Genomic DNA, 13,406 nt, shown 5'->3' with positions numbered 1-13,406 from the left:
TTCAAGTGCTTGCAAATGTCAAAGTGCTCCTCTATAGTCAAGTATTATGGTATTACTTCAAACATAGCAAATCATAAAAGTTCTGTAATCTCCTATATATAAATGTACTTTGTGAAAAGGCTTTTGTGACACACATAAGAGACAGTTAAAAGCAAAACGGTGAGGTGATATTTGATGTACCAGTTACTTTGCTATGGCTTTTAAGCAAAGAATAAGGTGTCAAAGAAGGTTTGCTTTTTTCTTCTATATTGGAATTCAGTCCTTCCCTGCCCAAATGATGAAGGTTACTTAAAGGTTTTCACTGTTCAGAGGCAGGGGTAAAAAACAACACCACCTCAGCAGACAAGAAAGCTGTGCAGCCTGATCAAAGATAGCAGCATGAGGAGAGGGAGAGATTAAAGGAGAAGACGTGGCAGGATAAAGTACTACAGAATACAGAGTATAAAAAGAAACACTTTGTAATAAAAGTCAAAAGTAGCATAAGAACAGTAGGGAAGACAGTGGGTAAACCAAATGAGTTAATAAAGATTTCCAGCAAAGCCCTACAAATAACGTAACAAGACACTGACATGCTTGCACAGACGTATTCTAAACAAACCTAAAATTTCAGAGATGTTTAAATTTTTTATTTTTGTTTACTTACGTAATCTCTACACCCAGGGTGGGGCTTGAACTCACGGCCCTGAGATCAAGAATTGCGTGCCCTTCAAACTGAGCCAGCCAGACGCCCCCAAATTCAGTGATGTTTAAAATACAAAACGTAAATTCAGGCAGCGGGATTGAGGATGGCAAGGAGGGTGCCGGATGACAAAGAAAACAGAAGCGGAGACAGAGATGCTGCCCCAGATCCCAGCCCCATTTCCGCGCTGGGAAGAGAGTGACCTCGCACTTGTATGGCAGGTGCTGTTTATGTCCAGATAAACCGTTCTTTGCCGCCTGGTGCTTCCAGCGGTGTCCAGGCAACAACCCCCTCCTTGACTGACTGTATCTGAACTCTGATGAGGAAGTGGTGGGAAATGGGATGTCTGAATAGAGACAGATGCACAAACATCATTCAGATAAATTTATATTGTTTGACAGGATTGCCAATCAAAACACTTTGTTAACTGAAACACAAGTACTTGTGGGGCACCTGGGTGGCTCAGTAAGTTAAGCATCCAACTCCTGATTTCTGCTTGAGTCATGATCCCATATTGAACTCTTGCTGGGCGTTGAGCCTGCTTAAGATTCTCTCTCTTTGCCCGTCCCCCCAATTGCACGCATGCTCTCTCAAACAACAACAACAACAACAACAACAACAACAACAACAAATCCCAACTCAAGTACTTTGGCTTCACTCATCAGAAAACTGTCTTTTCTCCCACTCAGTCCATAAAGAAAACATCTACTTTGGCACTTGATTCCAACAGTTCCGCAGTGTCTGTGTTCCCTGTGCCTGTGAATGTGATCTTGCCGAGACTGAAAGTTCCTATATGTCAGGGTCTGATGAGACAAGTATGATCTTGCAAAAGTATATAAGCATTGTATAAAATAGTCGATACCTCAGTAAGATGTACCGTCAGTTTTTTTATTTGGCAGTAGTAGAAATACATCCATGTTACAGAGATCATTTTGGCTAAAGAGCCGGTACAATTTTTTTCTGCTACAGTAGTGTTTCACTTTTACATAAATTAGGAAGTACAGTCCTTACATTTAGGAAATAGACACATTTACTAATATCAGCCAAGTAAAGATAATACATGGTTGTTCTCAAACTAAGCAAAACAATAACACAAAAGAATCATTAGGAACAAAGAAAGAATGCCCCTATTTCCATTAATCATAGATTATATAAATTCTTGAGTCCCAGAGAAATTTCTAAATATGATTAATCCGAGCAAAAAAACAAAAGATTTCAATTCAGCCTCATTCTTATAATTACTTTGAAAGATATACTCCAAATAATTTCCTATATGTGTTCATATTAAAATAAAAGCAAATTATGTCATGAACATAATTAAAAATTTCTGATTATGAAAAGTCACAGAGAAGTATATTAAATGTTACTTTGGCATTCCTATTTTAATGTTTAAAAGGATAATAAACTAATTCTTTTGTGATGCAAATAATCACTCTTTAGGTAATCATTTAAGTACAAAACGTGACCTCTTTTTTTTAATTGAAACATAGTTGACACACAATGTTGCATTAGTTTCAGGTGTGAACATGTTACATCTTAAGGCAAGAGAAAGTTTGTAAATATTTTTTTATAAAGTCAGATAATTTAACAATAGAATCAAAATAAAGGGATGCAAATAAACAGTACTTTTTTCTGAGAGAAAGTTTTTTGAAGCTGACTGTAACAGGATGAAAAACTTGGCTTCTTTTAAATAAAAAAGTAATGTCAGTTTGATATTTAATAAATGTATTATAAGCCTTCGAGAAGAAGTAACTAGACTTGGTTGAACAAAAACATAGAGAAACCAAAATAGAAAAAAAGTTAGCAAATATAAATCACCTGAACACTGACTGATCTTTTTTCTTCCAGAAAACAGGAAGAAAAAGCCATTTTCTCAGGATGATTTCAAGGTCCTCTTATCACATACACAGGGGAGTGGATGTTAGTAGGACTCATGATGGCAATGTTAAGTGTCAAACAGGGTTCCTTCCTAAGAGGCTCTAGACTAGTTTAATCCTTTTTTATTATTACAACATTGTTTTAGCTGTTTACCCCAATATCAAGGCAAACTGAAACTGGTACATATGTGTTAAGCACTCTTCTGTGGTCAGAAACTGTTTTTGAGAGATGTTTCTTTTAAAAAGTTCAAGTTTCTTCCCTTACAGTAGAGAGGTTTTTCCTATACTTACTACCCTGAAGTTCTACTTGGTCACTCTTGTCTCTTTCATCAAAGGCCACAAAGAAGCATTTTGCTAAAATAGTAGCTACACAACTGACAAACTAATCAAACTCACTGATTTTGAGAAACCAACCTCTTGAATATGGGTGGCTTTTTTTTTTTTAAGGTGAAAAGTAAAAGAGAAGATAAAACACCTTCTGGAAAGCTATTCATCTTATCTGATGAAATAAATTCCCCAGAGTCATCTTATGTAATAGCAGCATTATTAAACAGTGCAATTCTTCAAAATAGGTTTAAAATAATATTTTCCTCAACTAAAAAAGTAATTAAGTTTACTTCTAGCTTTGTTTGTAAAATCACAGCTTAGAACATTTAGCCTCCCTCTCCCCCCGCAAACAGGAAGATTAATATAAGCAATAATTGTCCTGTCTACACAATGATGGGAGTGTGCGTGTGTGTGTGTGTGTGTGTGTGTGTGTGTGTGTATACACGTGTGAATCATTCGAGGCCAGGGGTACCTCAACAAGAAACTAAAAAACAAGAGATGAATTAAAAACTAAAACAACACATAATGGAATGTTTAGTTTTGATACTTCTAATGATATTCCTCCATCAATAATAAAAGTTATGAATAGCCAGTTGTTAAATTACGAATATATGTAAGAAAGGTCAGGAGCTGAATATCAGAGCAATATTTCATACTGTTTAACGCTCTAACCCACATATTATGGAACACAGTAACATGAAAACAGCATAAAGATTCTGAAACTCATATTTCGTAACCAATAGTACATAAATATGGCACATATGTAAATTTAAAACCTTAAAAGATTATGCTTTCCTCCTCACTTTTCATTTTCTACTCATTAATCAGAAACTAGGCACTTTAATCTAAAAATTCATTTTTAAAAAATATACTTTAGATCTTTCTGGGTAACTCACTCCTAAAATAAATAAAGCCCATCTCAGGAGCATAATCAATGAATCCCAATCCATTGATTTGCTGAGTGAGCCACTTTAAATAAGTGGTATATGATTTAGACACAAAATTAATACAGCTCTGAATGTATCTAATATACCCTGAAGAACCCCTCATATGAACAAGCCATTTGTTCATCTATTTATCATAAAGGACATGAAATATATTGTTCATGTCATTAAAAAATATTTTGTTCAACTCAGGGGGAAAAAAAACCTTTAAGACCTCACTAAGATTCAAAGTATGAATATTTTAAAAATAGGGGCATAATATGACAAACCCCCAGTGTGCTACGTTATGTAGAAGGAGAAAGGAGAAATTATTTTACTGTATCCAGATTAATACCTTCAGATATTCACTGGGAGATAGTCTCAAAACTACAGACACAAAAAATCTTAATTACCGCTCACAGTTAATAAATGTTATCTTTTTAATCAATATTCATTCAAAGGAAAATGCTCTAATCTATAAAAAGATAAAAGAAATTTCTTCAGTCTCTATTCTAACTTATAGGCCCAACAATAATATATTTTGGAAACTGCAGTAAACCTAATGTAAACTTCTCAGCGTCAATTCATTTAAGTGTTTTATAAGATAGCCATGACAATTTCTTCGATTCAAACATAAGCGAATGCACAAGCAATAATGTAAGCAGTACATATTAAACACCACTACTGCCCAAACTTGATTAAACAATGAATAACTTTACAATGAAAAATACATTTTCAGGCAAAGTTAAACTTGTTGACACAAGGAGTAATATATTCTTACATATGTGGGCCACAAAGGTCTTGGCTAAAGTGTCTATTTTCAAGGTGCAAAGCATAAAAACAGAGCTTTTGAAAATGATACTGCACATTGCAGACAGCTTCAAGACGACATATCAATTAACTCCCAAGTACTGGTTTCAATTCAAGCAGTTTTTCTGTAAAATATACAACATTTCACCACACTTAAATTATTACCTAAAGACTAGAAAACATCATTTTGGGTACAGTACACAGGGATTCAATGACAGAACTTCTGTGTAAATATAGTAGGATCACTCGTTCTTGCCTAGATTTTCTTTTCTCTCCCTGAGTCCATATCCCCCAATTCCTTATAATGTGTGTTACAAAATCAATAGTTACCTTAAATATTTCATAGCACACTCAAGTTGTATGGTTTTTATGGTACTTATTGTACTTTGGCTTCCAACAGGCCACTGGACATAACATGACCATGACTACTTATACAACTACTTGTATGCCTCAGTGCGTCAGCCCCAAGATAGGCCAGTAAGAGTTCAGTGCGGCGAATAAGTAACTGCATGAGGTCTTCGGCCAAAGTCTCTATACTGGAATAGCGCACCTTCTCGAAGTCAAAAATGTCTTTGAGAAAGAAAAGAACTTGATTCTGGAAAATGAACACAAAACAGGTGGTACTTAACAGACCAAAAGTGTATTAATCTAAATAGCTACTAATATTGTAACAAGCGTTGAATTAGTAGTCAGAAGACCTGACTCCAGTGCTAGTTCCACATCCACTGGAAAAGGGACCTTGTACAAATGCTTAAACCTTTCCTGAGTCTCATTCTTTTTCTGTAAAATAGGGGATAATACTACTTGTTCTCTGTACCACTCAGAGCCGACATGATGATGAAAAAGAAATAATGTATGGGAAATGCCTGTAAACCCTGAAAGTACTATATAAATGTAAGAGGCTATTGTTAATTCTTTCCCATTAACCGATGTTTTCACTGTTACCTCTGAACACTGGTACGAACTTTAAGATAGAAGAGTAAACTATTTCCCATAATTGTAACTCTTACTTTTTTCAATTAATTATATTATTTATTTTTGAGAGAGAGGAGTGGGGGGAGACAGAGAATCCCAAGCAGGCTCCACACTGAGAGCATGAAGCCTGATGCAGGGCTTGAACTCACAAACCGTGAGATCATGACCTAAACTGAAACCAAGAGTCGACGCTTAGCCAACTGAGCCACCCAGGAGCCCCACTTTTAAGTTTCAAGTATGTATTTTTCTGTACCTAAAAAACTTAAGATAGATGAAAAATAAAAATTTCAGATTTCAAATAGAAAGATCACGAAAGATACTTCATTTCAGTAAGTTAATACTTACGCCGAAACCCATTTTTTTTTAAATTGATGCATAGTTGACGTACAGTGTTATATTAATTTCAGGTGTACAACACAATGATTCAACAAGTCTGTACATTACTCAGTGCTCACCAAGATAAGTGTAGTCACCACCTGTCACCATACAATGTTATTACAATATTATTGACTATATTCCCTATGTTGTACTTTTCATCTCCGTGACTTATTTATTTTATAACTGAAGTTTCTACCTCTTAATCCCCTTCACCTATTTTGCCCAGCCTCCCAATTCCTTCCCCTCTGGCAACCCCCAGTTTGTTCCCTGTATTTATTTACTTAAGATTTTCTTTTTTAAGTAATCTACACCCAACGAAGGGCTGGAACTCACAATCCCAAGATCAAGAGTTGTATGCTCTACCAACTGAGCCAGCCAGGTACCACTCTGTATTTATGATTCTATTTGGTTTTTTGTTTGTTCATTTGCTTTGTTTTTGGTTTCCACACATAAGTGAAACCATATGGCATCTGTCTTTCTCTGGCTGACATATTTCACTTAGCATGATACCCCCTAGGTCCATCCATGCTGTTGAAAATAGTAAAATCTATGGGGTGCCTGGGTGGCGCAGTCGGTTAAGCGTCCGACTTCAGCCAGGTCACGATCTCGCGGTCCGTGAGTTCGAGCCCCGCGTCAGGCTCTGGGCTGATGGCTCAGAGCCTGGAGCCTGTTTCCGATTCTGTGTCTCCCTCTTTCTCTGCCCCTCCCCCGTTCATGCTATGTCTCTCTCTGTCCCAAAAATAAATAAACGTTGAAAAAAAAAATTAAAAAAAAAGAAAATAGTAAAACCTCATCCTTTTTTTTTCCGAAACTCAATTTAGGTAAGTTGTATACTACTAAGTATTAAGTCTCAGCCTGTTATGCCATGATGGGAGAAAAAAAGTAATTCCAAAGAACTAAAAAATAGAAATACTTTCTATCCTACAAAAACCAAATGTTAAGAAGTACTAAGAAGGCATGTTTCATAGATTTGCTTGACTTTATACCTGGACAAATCATTAGCAATCATCTCTAGCAATCTTAGAGATGAAGAAAAGGAGGACAGAGCATGATTTGCCCACAGTCAGACTGTTCATTAATGACAAACTTAATTCCCAGTCCAAATTTTCCCAAGAAATACATACATTTGGGAGTTCAAGAAAACTAGTCAAAAATTGATCAGTTTTGAATGACAGTAAAACAAGTATTTCCTAAACATTTACATAAATGCTACATTAACAGCACAAAAACATAATAATTTAAATTTTTTTTATTTTTCTGTAACAGTTTTTTTTTTTTTTTAACCGTTTTATTATTTATTTTTGAGAGAGAGAGAGACAGAGTGTAAGCTAGGGAGGGGCAGAGAGAGAGGGAGACCCAGAATCCGAAACAGGCTCCAGGCTCTGAGCGGTCAGCACAGAGCCCGATGCGGGGCTTGAACTCACGGACCACGAGATCATGACCTGAGCTGAAGTCGGACGCTTAACCGACTGAGCCACCCAGGTGCCCCAGTTTTGTTTTGTTTTGTTTTGTTTTTTTACCATTTTATTATTATTTATTTTTGAGAGAGAGAGAGACAGAGTGTAAGCTAGGGAGGGGCAGAGAGAGAGGGAGACTCAGAATCCGAAGCAGACTCCAGGCTCTGGGCTGTCAGCACAGAGCCCGACACAGGGCTCAAACTCATGAACCGTGAGATCATGACCTGAGCCAAAGTCAGATGCTTAACCGACTGAGCCACTCAGGTGTCCCAATAATTTAACTTTAAATCATCAGTCTAGTGAAACACCCAAACTTACAAACATCAAAAACTTTCAAATTCACTTGATTGTTTACTTTTATTTGCTCCTTGAAACTCAGCTTAGATTCAAGACTATTAAATGGTTGAGACTTGGGGTACCTGAGTGGCTCAGTCAGTTGAGTGTGTGACTCTTGATTTCGGCTCAGGTCATGACCTCATGGTTCATGGGATCGAGCCCCATGCTGGGCTCTGTGCTGACAGTGCAGAGCCTGCTTGGGATTCTCTCTCTGCCTCTCTCCTGCTTGCATTCTCTCTCTCTCTCTCTCTCTCTCTCTCTCTCATCCTCTCTCAAAATAAATAAATAAACGTTAAAAAAAAAAAAAAAGGACTTTTCTTGGCACTGTGCCAGGCATAGAATTCTGCAGTACACTGTAACTTATGTTCTGGCAAACTGCTGGCATTGGGATACAACTTTAAACTTTTGTGTTATTTCTCACAACTAGGGTTCTATCATTCATGTTAACCTGGAACAGAACTTACCTCTAAATTGCCTACATGTGCAATAAAGACCGATATTTGCTTTATCAATTTCAAAAGGGTCTAGAGATGAAGAACAACTGTCTGCAGCAACTTGACTGTAACATGGTAACACCATACACACACGTCTCCATTATAGACGGAATTGAATTGATAAGGTGAATGGACTTACAAAATCTACTCCAGGATAAAGCACCAAATCTATATAATAATGTTCCACTGGCATTTAAACACTGAATTTAGGTGACTTTTATAACTTTACCTTTTTTTAACATTCTTTTTTTCTACAAAAGCAAAAGCAAAAGCAAAACAGAACAAAACTTACCTGCTTTTTGATTTAGAAAAAAATGATTCAATGGCTGAACATACCTTAAAGAAGCAACATAAATCATAGAGAGAATTTCTAGGACCCAAAAAGCCCCAGGCTAGGACAGGGCTGATTTGCTCGCAAATGGCATAAAAATGGGCAAAAAATCCATCTGGGATCTGTTGGGAAGTAAATGAGAATCAAATTATTTTCACCTTCTTGAATTAGCTATCTCTAGTAGAGAAACTTAAATTCCTACCCATTACATGACCAGCTCTTTTTGAGGGCAGACCAAGTCTACTAAGGAAGTGAATAAGCTTACAAGTAACTTTTAGAGTCACAAAATGTTTTATGTAATTTACATATCCTAGCCAATGGTTTCAAATGTGCTGAGGAACATTATTTCTTGAAGGCATTTTCACCTCATAAAAGTACTTCATAAAAAAGCAATCATATGAGTGTTATAACCAAGCAATAACAAGAATGCCACGGTGTTCCTCAGCAGTGAAATTTTTAGGATGAATGAGATGACCAGGGTTTCAGTTATTAAACAGTTCTACTCAACCACTTAATTAGATTATCTGAAAAAGACCAAAATGATTTTTAAATGAGTAAGCACATAAATATGCTTATTAAAGAATCCTAACTTTTGGTTGAGGAACCAGATATTACCGAGGCATTTAATTGTGTAATGACCTCTTCTTGTGCGATAGTAACATACACAGTTGTAATTTAGGAACCTCTCCAAGTTTATTAACAACCTTCTGAAATCCTGGGGAATTTGTCACATAGCATCAACTGGGGATAACTGTGCTTCAAGATTCTGTTCCTGGAGGGGTTATTTTCTATTTTATAGGCTCCAAAATGTCTTCTGAACATCAATTTAAAGAATGTAGATATTGTAACAGCAATTACCATTTAACGAGTACCCATTATATTCCAGATAATGTGCTAGGTTCTGTTTAACAGAAAGTTTCTGAAAAAGGAGGTTGTGTTAACATCATTTTAATCATGTAGAAAGTGATACTTTGGAGGAGTTAAGTAACCTGTCCTAAATCACACAGAGCTAATCAGTGAAGGCCAAAAAGTTATGAGGGATGCATTCAAGTTATCATTCAGTCTGAGAGGTTCTGCATATATTAAAATTCTAAATCCCATAGACTATACGAGGAGTTCAGACAGGTAGGACATTAGCATGGGGTGAAATACAAGTAATAATGTGAGCTGAACTCAACAATAGGCAAGATGTATTAAACACAGAGGATAGAGCATGGCATTCCAGTAACAGAAAACAGTTCCACAGGAGGTGAGATATACAGGTATCTGCGGATATGGGCAGGAGACTAGACTAAGGCACAAGATTTATGCTAAGAAGAAATAAAGTTAGATATGTTATTGTCGTCATGATTATTATGGTAACCAGCATTTATTAAATTTGTTTTTGTATTTGCTCTTTATTTTATGTTTAAATGAAGCTGGTTGATATTATCTCATTTCACCTTTACAGCAACCCTATGGGCTAGGCACCAACTCCATCCTGCAAAAGGGAGAACTGGAGCTCAGCAGATAGTCAGGAACTGCCCGAGGTCATAATATCTGGTGAGAGAATTAAGCCCAAGTCTACAAGTCAGCTCCCTAGCCCCAAACCAGTGTTTCTCAAACATCTGAGTTTATAATCATCATTTGGAAAGCTTGTTCAAAACACAGGGTCTCTGGAATCATTTTAAACAAAAATTATTCAAATACGTGGTCCCCAGAACTACTTAAAAAATTCTATCTGAGCCATTTCTAACCCTAAACACTTTCCCACATAGTGGAAATCCCATGGCTGCCTCAAGAGGGAGAAGGACTTCAAAACAGGAGAGGCCGACCCAGTACCAGCAAGCCTTTCACCCAGCTTGAGGGGCCGTCCTTATGAGCTGCTGCCCCACTTGAGGACTGACAGGAGCCTCAAATCACTCAACAAAGAGGTCTAAGGCACAATGAAATTTACCTTCATCTGTTGCCTTTTCTGTTTCAGCACTGACCAACAACTTGAAGCTACAGCCTAGATAAATGCAGAAGAGAAAAAGCAAGACTTAAATTTATAACTATATAAACTTTGCATTAGGAGTGATTTTTATTAGAAATTAATAGGTTATAAGTCTAAAATGTCCAAAGCATTAACCACTGATAACAACTAGTCCAGGTTCCTTCTACTGTTTCTAAATAATAATGAAAAGATATTTTGTTTTTATAAATTTTAAAATCAAATGCAAAGACACTGAAGGAAAAAGGTTAAACCCTGGTACCAGAAACTTGGTAACCATAGTTCGACTCTCAGAGTTCTTCAATTCTGTTCCGATGGGAAAAGAGTGAAAATGAAAACATGTGTACACAGATACACATATACAACAATTGTTTTATGTGTAATAATGAAGACAAAGTAATTTTTTTTTCTTCAAGAATAGTACTGCTGGAGGGGCGCCTGGGTGGCTCAGTCGGTTGAGCGTCTGACTTCGGCTCAGGTCATGGTCTCATAGCTTGTAAGTTCGAGCCCTGCATCAGGCTCTGTGCTGACAGCTCGGAGCCTGGAACCTGCTTCAGATTCAGCACCTTCCTCTCTCTCTGCCCCAACCCACTAGAATTCTGTCTCTCTCTCTCTCAAAAAGAAATAAACATTTTAAAAAAATTAAAAAAAAAAAGAATAGTACTGCTGGAAATAGCTGTGGGTGGAGCTAAAAGTTTTATTCTAATAAAGAACTAAGAAAACAACCTTAATGATGGGGACTAAAACACCCAAGTGGATCTTAAAGAAATCTGGCATGGCCCAACTTTGATCAAGGTCACCTTACCAAATCAGTTACAGAAATGGGAGAACATGTACCTTTTATAGTTAAAGCACATTTTAAGGGAAAAGTGGATTTATTAAAAATGCTTTAAAATACAGTGGCAGGAATTTCCAAAATAATTGTAAAACAGGCCCCTGGGACATTTCTTAAAAGGCATTCAAATTGCATCATTGCATTGAATATCTATTCCACCTGCTTCCAGGTACACACTTAAAACACAACAAAGAAACAATGTCAGATAGAGATTTGAATACAAAAAAACAAGAGAAACTGAAAACATTTAAAGTACAGAATACAGTTTAAACTTGTTTTATTTTTGCATATGCCTATTTCTTTTCCTCCCCTAATTTTTAAAAAATTTTTACAAATTTTTCATTTTTAAGTTATTTCTACACCCAATGTGGGGATTGAACTCACAACCCCAATATCAAGAGTCACATGCTCTACCGGCTGAGCCAGCCAGGCACCCCTTTCTCCCCTAATTTTTGATATTATTTGAGAACATGAATCTCCAGATCTTCCTCTAAGAAATACATACTGTCTGTTTACAACCGCTATATCTCAGTTTGGTCATAGAGACAGTTCAGTTACAATTTTTGGTTAGGCCTGAACGAGTCTGAAGCCTGAGTTTATTTCGAGATCTGAAGAAATACTGGGTCCTCCAGGTCAAGAGAGGGACTGACAGAAGAGCCAAACAGCAATTTCATCTGAAGATACAGTGTATCATACACGTCTGATCCCAATATCAAAGAATGAGCTCAGTTTCCACACTAGTCATTCTATAGGTAGATATATAAATAAATCCTATTAATCTTCCCGGTTCTGACCATTTTTCATCAAATTGAAATGGTTGAGAAAAAGGAAAACCACCACTTACAGTTTCTTTGAAGGAGGAGTTTAGCCAGCGATTATTTACTACATTCTGTATGGATGTGGGTGGGTTTTCTAAATCTTCAAAGGAATCCATTAATATAAAATCCAGAACAACATCATAAAAATTTAGATTTTTCACCTGCATTAAATTATGAGTTAAAACACGAATTATTGTTACATAGAACTGAAAAAAAGTCTGAGCCAGGGCTTCATGCTTTGTAACAGCAGGGTGGTTTTAGTTGAATCACATTATATCTCTGACAAAAAAGAGGAAGAGGAGACACAAATATGAAAACAACTCACCACCAGAAATTATAATTCACATAAAACAGCTGTTCCTTCCTAGATCCCATCAGGTGAAATTAACCTCTCCTTCACTGTATGCTAGGAGTCCTTTGTTCATGCTTTTATTATGGCATTCACAATGCTCAGCTCACTTTGTTATTTAGTTACTGGGATGTCTGCCCATCTTCCCCAGCACATCGTGAGCCTCTTGCTCCTTCATTTGCTCATGCATGTTGTGTTGTACCACACACCTGTGCCAGGTGATCAGACTTCTACAGCAACCGAATTACATGCTTAGAATTTAGTGGAGAAAACAGACAGCAACTAATAATTCCACAAATACACAATTATAAACTGTGATAAACCCAGTAAAGGAAAAAGTACAAGGTACTATGAGCGCTTAGGATGGAGATGCTAATCTAGACTAGATGTCAGAGAGGGCTTTCTTTAGGGAGCAAGGCATCCCAGGTACAGGAAATACCGTCAAAGCATTTAAGGTAAAAAGGAACACAGTGGTGTGGAGTCAAAAAAAATCACCGAAAGTGTGCTGCAATCTCTATAGCAAAGAGCACAGGGGCAAGTGGCTGGAGACAAGAAGGAAGTGCTAGGTCCATGTGAATGATCCGAATTTTATTTAGTCTTTTGGAGAGGCAGTGGTGGAGAGGAGATGGATGCTCAGATCTGCATTTTTAAAAGACCGGCAGCAACATGGAGAGGAGAGGAGAAAAGGTGATGGGGGGTGGGAAGGGTAGTAAGCAGATCCAGGAATGCAAAGACTCTTAAGTAGTCCAGGGAAAAGAGTAGTTGCTCAGGCTACAATGGCGCTGGCAGGATTAGAGAGAAGTTGAAGAAAGCAAAAATATTTAGGGGTTAAAACTGACCAAACT

The 13,406-nt window shown here is 37.0% G+C and overlaps 1 protein-coding gene and 1 long non-coding RNA gene across 4 annotated transcripts in view; one reads left to right on the top strand and one right to left on the bottom strand.

Moving 5' to 3' along the window:
• Window positions 1-1,546: 1,546 nt before the first annotated feature.
• Window positions 1,547-13,406, bottom strand: part of MIGA1 (mitoguardin 1) — a 104,645-nt gene continuing 92,785 nt past the window's right edge. For all 3 annotated transcript variants that reach the window (XM_086717361.1, XM_086717363.1, XM_086717362.1), the window contains 4 exons: window positions 12,239-12,373; window positions 10,524-10,577; window positions 8,593-8,709; window positions 1,547-5,211 (listed from right to left, as the gene is read on the bottom strand). In XM_086717361.1, the coding sequence (XP_086573487.1) occupies window positions 4,993-5,211; window positions 8,593-8,709; window positions 10,524-10,577; window positions 12,239-12,373 (525 nt within the window). In that variant the 3' untranslated portion in view covers window positions 1,547-4,992. The remainder of the gene's footprint in view (window positions 5,212-8,592; window positions 8,710-10,523; window positions 10,578-12,238; window positions 12,374-13,406) is intronic.
• On the top strand, window positions 6,234-11,217 carry LOC147578115 (uncharacterized). The gene is made up of 2 exons (XR_015254813.1): window positions 6,234-6,348; window positions 10,345-11,217. It is a non-coding gene; the product is annotated as an uncharacterized LOC147578115 (long non-coding RNA).

The sequence above is a fragment of the Puma concolor genome, chromosome C1, assembly GCF_028749965.1.
Source record: "Puma concolor isolate L17-30 chromosome C1, mPumCon1.1.hap2, whole genome shotgun sequence".
NCBI lineage: Eukaryota > Metazoa > Chordata > Mammalia > Carnivora > Felidae > Puma > Puma concolor.
The sequence above is the reverse complement of the archived record's forward strand: the minus strand, read 5'-3'. Positions and strand labels throughout refer to the sequence as shown.